This window comes from Quercus lobata, chromosome 3 (genome assembly GCF_001633185.2).
Source record: "Quercus lobata isolate SW786 chromosome 3, ValleyOak3.0 Primary Assembly, whole genome shotgun sequence".
Classification (NCBI taxonomy): Eukaryota; Viridiplantae; Streptophyta; class Magnoliopsida; order Fagales; family Fagaceae; genus Quercus; species Quercus lobata.
The window spans coordinates 19,435,917-19,448,981 of record NC_044906.1 but is presented as its reverse complement, the minus strand read 5'-3'; the positions used below and the strand labels follow the sequence as shown (position 1 = coordinate 19,448,981).

Below are 13,065 nucleotides of genomic sequence, written 5' to 3'. Positions count from 1 at the left end.
ACAAAAACTTATTACAGGAATAAAATTAAAAAATTTACAACTAATCATATGCTCAAAAGTTTTTTTGTTTATACTTTCGGGCCTTCTAACTCAAAATTCTAGCTAGGTGCCTAATTATACCTCCAAGCGTCCATTTTCTTAGCCAACAAACACAGCACACACACACACTACAAATCAACCAAACCCCACAGCAAAATACCTCCTAGTACCCACAATCGAGTTCAAGTTGTTCCCACCAATGGCCACGATCCCACAGCCACCAGCCACCGTTGTGAACCCACAACAAAACTGCTACAAACTGCTAGAGCACCATAAACCACTAAGCTCCACTACAAACCAAATGACATGAGCCCAACTCTGAGATTGATCGTCAAAGCCTTCAATGGTTGTGACTCGCTACCCAAAAGCCCAATAGCCTCTCTCAATATTGACACCAAGACCCAACCACACAAAACACAATGGCCCTGAGTGACCCCAAATCAAACTCATTACTTGAAACTCATTTGGTACTTTTCAAAATAGCCCAATCAAACTAAGTGAGTGACCCATTCGATGCAACCATGAATCCAATTTGGTCCTTTTCAAAATGACATATTGTGTCCAAGATTTTGAGATCAAATCCCCACGGAAAAATTGTCACATACTTCTTAATAAAATTTAACGTGTATTCCCAAGGAAATTTTCTCAGTTTCAAGAAAATGTTGTACATAAATAGTCATAAACTGAGTAATTTCCATGTTTTTATTACATCCTACCGTATTGAATTCTGATTTTGATCTTAAACTATCAATTTTTCAATTAAAGTTCAGTCAAACCGGTTCAATATAAATAGAGCAATAGCCAATAGTGGTTGGGAAAAAAAAAATGGGCATGAAATAAGCATGAATTTTGTATTACATCATGGCGTTGATACTTGATATAATACTTTAAAAAAAACTAACATGCACTACTACGACTGTAATGTAAATGGGCGGCTCTAGGAACAGTTCAGGGGGTTCAAATGAACCCCCTGAGCTGGCCCAAAAAAAGAAAAAATTTATATATAATTTTTTAATTTATTTTTTAACCCTCTTAAAATAAAATTTTGAACCCCTAGACCTAAATTTTTTTAAAGCCTAGTTGAAATGAACTTGACTATGATTATTTTGACAATATTTTGTTCTTTAAAAATAAAATAAAAAAACCAAATTTTCCTAAAATGTGGGAGAAACAGTAAGCCTAACAACAAAAGTATAAATTTATTCTTTTTAATTTTTTTTTAAATCAGTTAGATCTTAAAAATTTAAAATAAACTAATACATAAAAGTTTATTGTATTTAGATCTCGCTTGGAGTTTACTTAACAACAATAATTCATATGTTTATAGTATTTAAAAACAATAAATTATTTTCAAGATTTAATCTTAGTAACAATAATTAGTATCTTTATTATATTAATAAAATATTATAAAAAATCGTATTAATAAATAATATACATTAAACTTATAGTTTATCTTATATGAGAAATGCTATGTTCATAATACTTTCACAACAAATTTTAAGTAACAGATGTTACTGGTTGTTACTGATGGAAAAAAAAAAAAAAAATTTCAGTTGTGAGTTTAAATTAAAACTAATAACAAATTATCACCTAAAATTGTTAGAAAAGTGTTATGAAAATTTTGTAAATATAACACTTTGTAATAAAAAAATCATGTAAACTGTAAAATTTATTTTTTATCCAAAATGCATCTTCTTATTGACTCCTCTAAAAATACATCATGGGGTCGTCACTAAATGTAATGGACTCTTTCTATCATTATTATTAAATTAATATAATGGATTTTTTTTTTTTTTGATAGGGAATATAATGGACTTGATATCTTAGACAATGAATCTTCTTGATTATCCTCATTGACTAATAAGTGTGTGGTGACGGTCGAATTGATGTTACATCAAAACAAAGCTTCTTAATCAAACTCGCGTACTTTGTCTATGGTGACACCCAATACAAAAGGACACAAGTACTTTTCAATCACGGTAAATATTAATTTAATCTAATTTTAATCCAACAAGTACAAGAGGACATGATTTTTTTTTTTTTTTAAATAACATTGTCGGCACCTTAGTAGTCTCCCTAATCACATGTGAAAGAGAATTATAAATTAAGATAGCGTGGGAATCCACTAATAGTAAAACTCCTACATCCACGTATTCATATTTATATTATAAATTTAAAAATTGACGTTGTATACATTGTTGCATTCTTGTCGAGTCACGTCAAAATATTTGATGTAATCAATCCATTTTGATCCACTTTATTTATTCTATTCAATCCAATTTAATTCATTTCGTTCCACTTCAGTGAGACTTTGAGAGAGGAGAAGTTGCATAGAAAGATGAGCGGTTCATTAACAATTATGTCACATTTTCAGTATAATATTGGTAGTTCTTGATAAAATTATATATATTTATTTATATTATTAAAGTTTTGTATTTTTTTTTCTTATAAAAGTTACAAATTTACTTGTATCTACTTCATCTTTATGTCATTTCAGACATATAGAAGATGAATCATTTGTAAAAAACACTAGAAAATGGAAACAAATTCCAATCTCACATTATATTATTTGCAAAATATTTCATCTTATATAATAATTGAATGTAAAATGCATTATGTTTCTTTAAAAAATAAATAAATAACTTACAAAATTTAAACACTTTCAAATAATAAATATTGATGGCTTAATTTAGAAAATCTATTATATTGTAACAACTATATTTTGTTAGAAAATAATCATACCATTTTAAGAAGGGTTTTAGATTAACACTTATAAGTTTTATCTATTATTTCCATTTTTACTTAACAAAAACAAATTATCAAAATTTTCCTCGCATTACTTGGATCTGCAAATAGTTTCTCTATAAAACGAAGGAAGATCATTTGGTAGAAATCTCTCTCTCTCTCTCTCTCTCTCTCTCTCCCGAGCAGTTCTATTTCCATCATGTAAGACCCAGCTAAGTTGAACTTCAATGAAGCTTCCTTTATAAATAAATTTGTTGTAGAAGTGTCAACAGAACCAGATAAAGTCCCCCTACAGCTAGCTTCTAAATAAATTCAACACTTCAACTAGTTCTCTACCATGAACATATTTAACACTAAACTGCACTTCAGCACTCTCCAAAACCCTATCTTTGTTGCTTTAGCTAAAGTTTCCCTTACTGCTTCTGATTGCACTTGCATTGAATTATTTAGTATTTTACATTTCTACTTATACATCCAGTGATCCGGCAAAAATATTATTTCTCTACTCCTCTTGACATACTGGACAAAAAGTTTCACTTTAAATTCCTTTTGATCCACTCTGATTTTAAAGGAAGATCTCTATGACAAAGTTTCCACACAAACACAACACGCTTATAAAGTAGTTTTAACTTTTATAAGGACAAGTTATTGTCCCAATTGATCCTTGACATTCTAATATCCACTTCTTGTATATGTAGATTAAGATTCATATTGCACAGGGCACTGTAACCTTTGCTGACCACATAATTTCCTCTACCTGATAATGGCCAAATAAATTTGTCACTTACTATCAACTAAAATTTTCAATGTCCAGCCTGAAAATGCATTCCAGCTTTCCACCCTTCTAATTAAGTTGAAGTTAAATTTATCAATCAGCCCTTGGAAAGTCATTATCTAATGCTTCTGAAATGGAATTTGAAAATAAGATATCCCCCAGTCTTATCAACCAACTTCATCCCAATGAGCTATTCTTGATGTCTTCTATTGCATTTGGACTAAATATAATTTATACAAAAACAACAAAGTCTTGGTTCCAAAATTTGGAGGTCAGATATAAATTATCAACAGATTAGTTAGGATTAGCTATATGTTACTTGCCCTAACATTTCACAAAACCAGTCACATGTTTTCTTAATAAAGTGTAAAATTTTATCCTAAACCTTGAAAATAGAAAAGAATCATCCACCAAAAGGATATATTCATTTTTTTACACTATAAACAGTAACCAGAGAGGAGAGAGAAAGGAAAAGAGAGTGAGGTGAAGAGAGGAGAGAGAAAAAAAGAATAAAAAAATCATTTATGATTACTTAACTTCAACCGTTCGTCCGTTCCTTTAAATAAATAAAAAAAATTCGAGGCACGATATTCTATTTATTACTTCACAGTTACACGTTTATCACATCAGAGAAAACAGAAGAGAGAGAGAGGGAGAAAGAACGCAGCAGAGAGAGAGGGGGAGAAGACCGGTGGAGATAAGTGTTGCCGGCGGAGATCGGTGTTCACCAAGCAGCAACGCCTTGTCCGCCTCCCCACTACTGCTATTCCTCCTCCCCACCGCTAGACTGGGTCAGATCGGCTTGACTTTTTTTTTTTTCCCCCTTATTTTCTTGTTTTGATTCAACTTTGCTGTTATAATAAGAAATAAATTTTGTTTTTTGTTTTGATTATGTGAGACGTTTGAGTCTATGAGGGAGAAAGAATTGTTTTTTATTGAGTTGTTTGATTTTTTAAAGGAGAAAAAATCATTTGGAGTTGCTGCAATGCTCTCCAAGTCAAGAGAGTGTGAGTTGTGACCCACACTCACACTGCTAATTCTCCAAGTCAAGAATTAGCTACATGTTACTTGCCCTTGACAAATGCAAGCTGGAAAGGGGAAATCAGGTGGTCCATGAAGGCGTTTAAGGCTTTAAAAGCTTATCACTAACAATTTGGAAATTACATTGCAAGCATTAGAAGATTGCAGGTGTTCCATCAAGTTTAAGAAACTTAACCTTCAAAGGCCCAAATTGGAAGACACCATTCTTGTCCTCAATTTAGATTGTTACATTCAAGATTTTAAGTAGATCATTTGTCAGGCTGGTAACTTAATCCTATCCAGCCTACTAAGTGTGCTTTTTGGGAAGCACATTTTGCGCTTCCCACGTCCTGCATTTGCGTTAGTTTTTTTTTTTTTTTTAACAATGCATTTGGCATGTGAACAGTAAAACACACATGAACAATAAATTTTTTATTATTTTTTTATTGTTTTCAATTTTCAGCAAAATAAGTAATATTAGACACTAAAGGTAATACAAATCATAGAAACCAAGACCATTATCGAAGTAAAAGGTTTAAGGAATCTGCATCAAAACCAATATGGTCTTACCTTAAAAAGTGTATCTATTAGTGAATTTGAATAGTTTGTCTCAATTGCATATTACTTTTACATGAGAACAAACTATTAGATACAGGATGAGGTTGTCTCAATTACATATTACTTTCAAAATTTAATTTAAAAACATATAGAAGTTATATATTCTGCCTCACTTCTTAACCCAGTTGCTCTGCCAGTGAACTGCCTTAATCCCTTACAAAGAAAGAAAACACGAGTGCAAGGGCCAAGAGGGGCCCCTAGATTATTTGGTGAGGCCCTTCTCTCCAAGAAAACAGAAAAACTTCATTGGCAAAACTCATCCCAACTTCTCAACAACCTTCATGAAAACCCATGACAAGAGAAGGTTTCTGACTGACTAATAAAATAGGCTTTATGATATGAAGTTTATTCCCATCTAATCTTGCAGCCCCTTGCATGCAGGGTCTCGAGTATCTCTGTAGAAAGTAAGAATCTGAGAGAACCAATTAACTTGGCCTTCTTGATCCGCACACAGCAGGCCCTAAGTGCTAGTTCAAACCCTTTCACTGTGACATTCATGAGGTGCACCAGCTTGACATCCTGCAGCCGTGTTAGGTTCCCCAACACCATACATAGCCCCACATCTGAGACAGCACAATAGCTCATGTTTATCTGCCACCAATAAAAGTAGTTTAGCTTAACCCATGTCCCAAAATCTGTAATCAACGATCATTTTCCATTATATGTTGGCAGACATGTTCATAATCTAAATATGCAGCCTTGCTATTTTGACAAAAGTATGTTAATTAGAAAAAGGAAAACAGGTGGCTTATAAGATTTGTAAAAATAACTGCTCATAACTTTTGGAACTATCACTTTTCATTTTTGTTTTCATCAAACATCCTGAAAAAGCATACCACCTCATAAAACAATGCCATCATTAGTATTCTATTTAATGTGCAGCCAAACAAAGAAAAGGCAATTTATGATTTATAAATAGATGTATATAACAACCAGTTCCTGTATTTGATGAAAGTTCCAAATTTCGTTGTATTTACTTTTTATTTAGTTTCATTTATGCAACATTAATTTGCTTAATAAGAATTTCAGCATATTGAGCTAGAGATTTTATTCTGAAGAAGATAGAGCTTGTTAGTGAGCCTAATTCACATGTGAATTTGATACATATTATCCTATTAAGTTCTGACAATATGTAAGGGGAAAAATGCACTGGGAAACTGCGGTGTATGACCTTTGCTTACTTAAAAGGTGGACTTAACATAAAGGCAGAAGCAGAAGCGTTAGCAGTGAGTAGCAGGCTCTATGAATTTATTGTGGGAGGTGACAATTATAATTGAATAGAATAAGGACCCCTAGGTGACTTTCAAGTGAGCAGTAGACTACTTGAGAGTGGTTGAAAGGTCCTTTGGGTGCCTAACCATTCAAATTACATTCCAATTTCTTTATTTATAATTCAATAGTTACAACGGGGGAGGGAAGATTTGAACCCTGGATATCTCCCTTGGAAATACTAGGAGATGCAAACCAGTTGTGCTACAAAGCTCTTGGTAGAGGTAGACACCACAGTGTGGTTGACTGCATTTGATAGGTTAGTTTCTCTATTATGATATCTTTTTCTGTTACCCTTCATCCTTATTCTTCTGTTCTATATATAGATTTGTCTTCTCAGCATATACAAGAAAAAGAAAGGATGGAAGCAATTAACAAAAAGAACAGGAAGTGAGATTGTATTGAAACATCTTGGAAATACAAGAGGAAAATAAGTAAATGCCCTTGGTGTAAATCCAGTTAAGCTCTATATTCATTACCATACCATTTCAGTTTCCAATTCCAACCAAATACCCCTTATTCTTTAATCATTGTCACATGCCATGCCCCACAATAGATTTCCTAGAGATACTTTGTTTCACATATGTTTCTTAAATTTTCCTTTGCGTTTATTTTATTTTTTTAAGCTTGACAGTTGTGTTAGCTAGGAAGTCAATTTCCTTTTTCTTTTAAAGTAAATGAACGCTCATTCCAATTCAAAATATTTAAACGATACCTGTCGCATGTTCCGTGAGTAGTAAGAAAGTGCCCAGAAGCCTGAGTCATCAATCTTTCCACAATGCTTCAAATCCAAATCTGACAGTTTCTTACAACCAGCTGCAACTGCCGTCAAACCCTCGCTTGTGAGGTTGACAAGTCCACGCATTTCCAGATCAGAGAGTTCGCCAAGACAGCCAATGTACTGCACCCCCCTGTCAGTAACTCCATTGCAATATGACAAGTTCAGCTTCATCAAATTCTTGAAACCACTTGATAATGCAGCTAATCCATCATCTCCTATACTCGTACAGCTGCAACACAAAACAGAGATAAATAAATGAATTCACCTTCCCATTTTGCGAACTCTCAATACATAATCAAATTGACTACTGGGATTAAATTACCGGTATAAATCAAGTTCACTAATTTTTGTACAGTTATGAGCAATATAAGCCAATCCTTTGTCTGATATGTTTGTGCAAAGTCCTAATTTCAAGCTTAAGAGTTCAGAACATCTTGACAAATATTTGAGTCCTGCAGATAAGAAGAGCATTACACTTTGAAAATTATTAAACTTTGGCAAATACAATGAAATAGGATCTGCATCAAATTGACTACATTTTGTAAAAGCAACAAAGGCAGATTAACCACAGTTAATTTCATAACATTGGCTGATATAACTTCCAAAGTTTACCTTTATCATTTACCCCACAACAATCAGTCAGATCAAGCTCCTTGAGTTGCAAGCAACATGATCCAAGCTGATCTAGACTCTTCTCAGTGACCTTATCACAAGCCTCTAACTTTAGGGAGACAAGGTTCCTGCAAGAGTTTGCTAAAGCAGAAATCGCTTCATCAGTGATGAAACGGCAACATGTTAGATTCACGATCTTCAAACCCACACAGCCATATACTAGCTGCATGATGCCCATGTTGGTCACCCCAACACATTTGCTCAACCCAATTTCCACCAGTGACTTGCAATTGGTACTGAAGGTTTGGAAGCTTGAGTCAGAAACTTGAGCCCCGTCAATTCTTATCGTGTTTAGATTCTTCAAGTCCTTCAAGCTGTAGAGAACCATTGCTGAAAGCTCCTATGGGAAACCCCAAGGTTTAAGAATTAGGAGCTATATTTTAAAATTTCAGTGAAACCAAATACAAGCACCAAAATAGATATAATAATATCCACTCACTGAAAAACAGTATCCTGCATTGAGCATGGCAAGACCTCTATGTCCTCTAACTACAGATATCAAGCCAGAAGAACTAACACAACCACACCTTGATACATCAATTGCCTGCAGTCCTTGGAAAATGCAAATTAAAATCAATAATTTCTAGTTAATAATATATTTTCTTGAATTGTTATGATGCATGTCAACCAAATTATATACTAAAATACTGTTCTCAACCATAAAATGTTTCACCTGTAGTGATGGGCATCCATGTTCAAGAAACTGCAATCCATAATCATCTAAAAAAGGGCACCCCACCATAGCCAAAAGCTCCAGTTTTGGCAGAGAAGCAATTGAACGAAGAGATTCACTTGTAACCTGAAACCCAGGTATGCATCATATTTCCCAATCATAAATATTTAAAACATAGCACTTAACTTGAAAATCTATGTTTGCTTGCTCAAAAAATTCAAGGGAATTAAACAATTCAATAGAAATTTCTATCCATATCTACATGTTGTTTGGTCTCCAAAATATGATGTTCTCACCTCAACTCGGCCAAAATGGTCACATTGTACTCTTTTGTGAGAAAAACCATATAAATCTAGCAGTATATATACTTCAACTCGTTTATAACTCTTCATCTAGCACTTCCTCAGAATCCAAACAGAAAACCTTGAAAACTTTTAAAAAAATAAAAGAGAAGAAAGAAAAATATAAGAGGCATAACCCATAAGGATAAGGTGGCACTATTGGAGTTTTGATATGTACATATATACGAAGAGAGAGAGAGAGAGAAAAATTCACTTTCCCAATTTAGAAACGTCACTCTAAAAAAAATAACAACATACTGGCAGTCTGGCACTAGCCACTAGCCACTGCCCACTAGCTTCACTAAAGTGGCCTCTCTCTCTCTCTCTCTCTCTCTCAAATACATAAAATTACAAACATGCAACTTTCTTTTTTCGTTTTCTCAGCAACCAAACAAGCATTCGCCAGCTTTTATATTAGAACAAAATATGAAATTGAAGTTCACTACCTTACTTCTCTTTCCCTCGATAATTACCTTCATTTATTCTATTCTCTTAGCACACCCATGTTCCACATAATGAAATACTACTTTCACACCAAAACCCAAAACTCCAATTCCATTTCCAATCCCATTACCTACCTACACACACACAACCAGATTAGGAAATAGTTTTCACTGAAATAGTTGTCATTCCCAAACCCAAAACTCAAATTCCAATCCCATTACCTTTATTCCCCTACCACCCCAACACACACACACAATGTCCAAATATTCAAACAAACGAACAAAGAGAGAGAGAGAGAGAGGGTGAAACCTTGAGATAAGAGACATCAAGAGACTTCAACTCCAAGCACTTCTTGCACAAAAGATCAACACCCAGATCAGAAATCTCCATGCACCACTTCAAGCTCAGCCTCTCCAGCTTTCCACACCCAACAGCTATCTTTGCCAACCCAACATCACTCACTCCCAAACACTTATCCATCCTCAACTCCCTCAACCCTCTCACACTCGATATAGCCCAAGCCTCTCTATCCCCGTATACCCAACAGTACGACACGTCCAGTACTTCCAGACACGGACACGCCCCTACCAACCTCTCCAAACCCCCGTATCTCAACCCGCTCGCCCGACTCAGCACCAACCGGGTTACCCACCGAGTCCAACTCACCGAGTTCACCGCCTGACTCAGCATCACCGACACCGTCGCGTCCTCGATTCTCGGGCACACAGTCAAGTCCAGCGTATCGAGGTTCTTGTACTTCGACAGCAGCCCATGTAAGAACTCGGACCGTAGGACTCGGAGGGACCGCCGAGTCACTGAGTCGACTCGGAGGAAGTCCTTGCAAACGAGTCGCCAAGTCTTCCTGTCCGATTCAGAGCCAAGTTTGATGTAAACTCGGACCAGCAGGTCTTCGGTAAACACAGAGAGCAACATTTCTATAAAATGCTTCTAAAAATCAAATCTTTTCGATACAATTCGCGGAAATTAAGGTTTTTTTTTAATTGTCTGTTCGTGGAAACTAACGTTTTTGGTTTGAGTTTGAGAAAACCCAAGTTTTTTTTTTTTTTGTTGAAATTAAGGATTTGGTTCAGGTGGGGACGAACAAGAAGAAGAGCAAAGGGAAGTGGGTGGGTTTTGAATTTGAGAGAGTCCGAAAGAGACTTAATCGGATTTTATGGGTCGAGTTCATTGTATTAACGGTGAATCGGGTTTTTGTTTCGGGTTGGTGAAGTGAGAAAAAATATCGGAGTTTGGTTTGAGCTGAAGTTGTTGCAGAGAGACAGGGTTTGGTTGCTGAGTTTTATAGCATTTAAAGAAGATACAGAGAGAGAATTATTGGGTGTGGACTTGACTACGGTTGTACTCTTTGTGCCTTGCAAAATTTGGTAGATAGTACACCTTTTAAGCAAAATTTTAGGCGGACAGTGTGAAGGCGAAGTTATTTAATTATGTAAACTCTTTTAATTAATGTGTTAATTTGATATTGTATAATAAATTAAAATTTAAATTTGTTAAACTCGTTTTTAGGTTGGAACTCGATATCTCCAATAACATACTATTCTTCTTTAAAAAAAAAAAAAAAACTAAACTTTGCCCTTTGTGACTAGATATTTGTTTGAGTTTGGTGAGGTGGCATATAATTTTTGGTTTGGAGGTGTAAGAGCTGGACAAGGCCAAGGATTTGAAATGATTGGGCTGTCCCTAGATTTTATTATTATATATTCCCTCATTTCATGTTAATTATTTGTTCACCTCATTTTATGTTCTCTTTTTTAAAATTTATTGTTTATTTAAATCTTTAAAATTAAATTTTCAAATGAATTAACATAATTTTTGTTTGGAATCACTTGATCTAGTGCTCTTGCACATAGGTACCCATTGGAAAGGGTAAATATGTTAAACACCTGTCATGTCCACATTTAATAGATCTAATTTACATGTGCATTTGATTCAAAATTCAAAACTTTGCCTTTTTTTTGTTAATTTTAAAATTGAGAATGATTTTTTATTATGTATTTTTTTAATAAGTCCAAAAAAAATCTAATTTTATTATAATGATAGTTGATTTTGAATGGTGTGATACTATGTAGTATACAACTATGCATAGCTTTGGATTTATGTAAAATGAAATGTTATTCAAATACATCATTTTCATATAAAAGCATAGAAATAGGATCTTATGTGTTATTTAAGTAATTTTAGAAATCCATGACCTTTTTTGCTTATATTAGTTTAAAGCATTGCATCAAATAACACTATTCAAAACTAATTTTTCTAGTAAGTACTACAATCAATTTGAAACAATTACTATACGCACATGTTAAGAAAGTTTTTAAGCAATAAAGAATCTGTTTGGGATTTGTTTATTTTGTTAAAATTGAAAACTTTTTACTGAAAATAAGTTAGTTGAAATAATACAATGAAATTTATAAATAGTACCAGAAAATATAATAAGGCTTATAAATAATACTAAAAATAAACTGAAGGGAAAAATAAATTAACAAATTTCATCATACCAAACTCACACGAATTCTGAATGCATCTGGACATAACTCTGCTTAACATGCAGTATAAGTTATTGACACTTGTCTGTAAACCGTCCGATCAAATCATGGTTCAGTTGACTCTTTTAATCAGACGGTGAGAAGTGTGTGTGTGGAGGACACGTGTCGAGTGGAGGAAGAAGATGGGTTGTGGTGGAAGAAGCAGAGGATAAAAATATTTATTGAAGTGGGTTAGACTTAGATAAAGACATAAAGTTGTACGCGCAACTTCCGCGAAATCCCCAAAGAAAAGCTAAATGATACTATTTCGTACGGTGCCGTTCTGTGGGGCCTATCATAAGGTAACAAAAACCGTACCTATCTCCGTTTGATTCTAGAAAAGTGGGCTGGCTTGAGTTGAGAAAATAATACTAATTAACTAAAGAAAAAGAAAAAAAAGAAAAGAACAAATACTATGCTTGCTATCGTATCATATATATATCAAGCCAAATTGACTGTGATAATAAATAGATGGTCCCCATTATAGCAAATCAAGTTGTGACACTTGGGCCCTTGTTTAATGTCAAAAGTGATGATTGATTATTTCAGCAAAAAAAGAAAAAAAAAAGGTGATGATTGAGTATGGATTTTTTATGAGGGGAGAATCTAGAGGTAATAAATTTGTGGAAGACTTGCTGGGGATTTTTGAATTTTGACCTTTACTAAACTAAGGAGTCAATCTTGTCTTTTGAGCCCCTTCTCAAGCTTGCCCATGGCCAGAGAATTCATATTCTATTTTGATTTCACATGAGGATGGGAAGTCATAAATTCAAAAATGTATATTTTATATACACTCTAATAATATTTAATTTCTTGATAGCTTATTTCATCTTGGAAAGGGTACAAGTGGTGTAGCGTTAGATATACAACATTGACTTTGAAATTCACACAAACATTTTTTTTTTATTTTTTTTATTTTATAATTTCGATGTGAGATGCGTTTCTTCTTTTTTGATAGTCTATATCACACGGGAAATGAGTTTTGAAGACTTATAAGTGGTGTATAAATTTTGTAATATTATTACTAAACATTTTTAGGTATGATATCAACTATTTGTAAGTGTTTAAATTTTTATCTTTTTTTTAAAATAAATAAATAAATAAAATGCTTAGATTAAAACATTTGAAATAAATGATTAGGATCA

General features: G+C 33.8%; 1 protein-coding gene across 1 annotated transcript; it reads right to left on the bottom strand.

The window, feature by feature from the left end:
- Positions 1 to 5,145: 5,145 nt before the first annotated feature.
- LOC115980121 (F-box/LRR-repeat protein 3) lies at positions 5,146 to 10,747 on the bottom strand. Its single transcript, XM_031102400.1, has 7 exons — positions 9,687 to 10,747; positions 8,593 to 8,718; positions 8,359 to 8,463; positions 7,860 to 8,259; positions 7,570 to 7,699; positions 7,182 to 7,476; positions 5,146 to 5,788 (listed from the first exon to the last, which is right to left on the bottom strand). The coding sequence occupies exons 1-7, from the start codon at positions 10,308 to 10,310 to the stop codon at positions 5,543 to 5,545; spliced, it is 1,926 nt and encodes a 641-aa protein (XP_030958260.1). The 5' UTR covers positions 10,311 to 10,747; the 3' UTR covers positions 5,146 to 5,542.
- Positions 10,748 to 13,065: the final 2,318 nt, after the last annotated feature.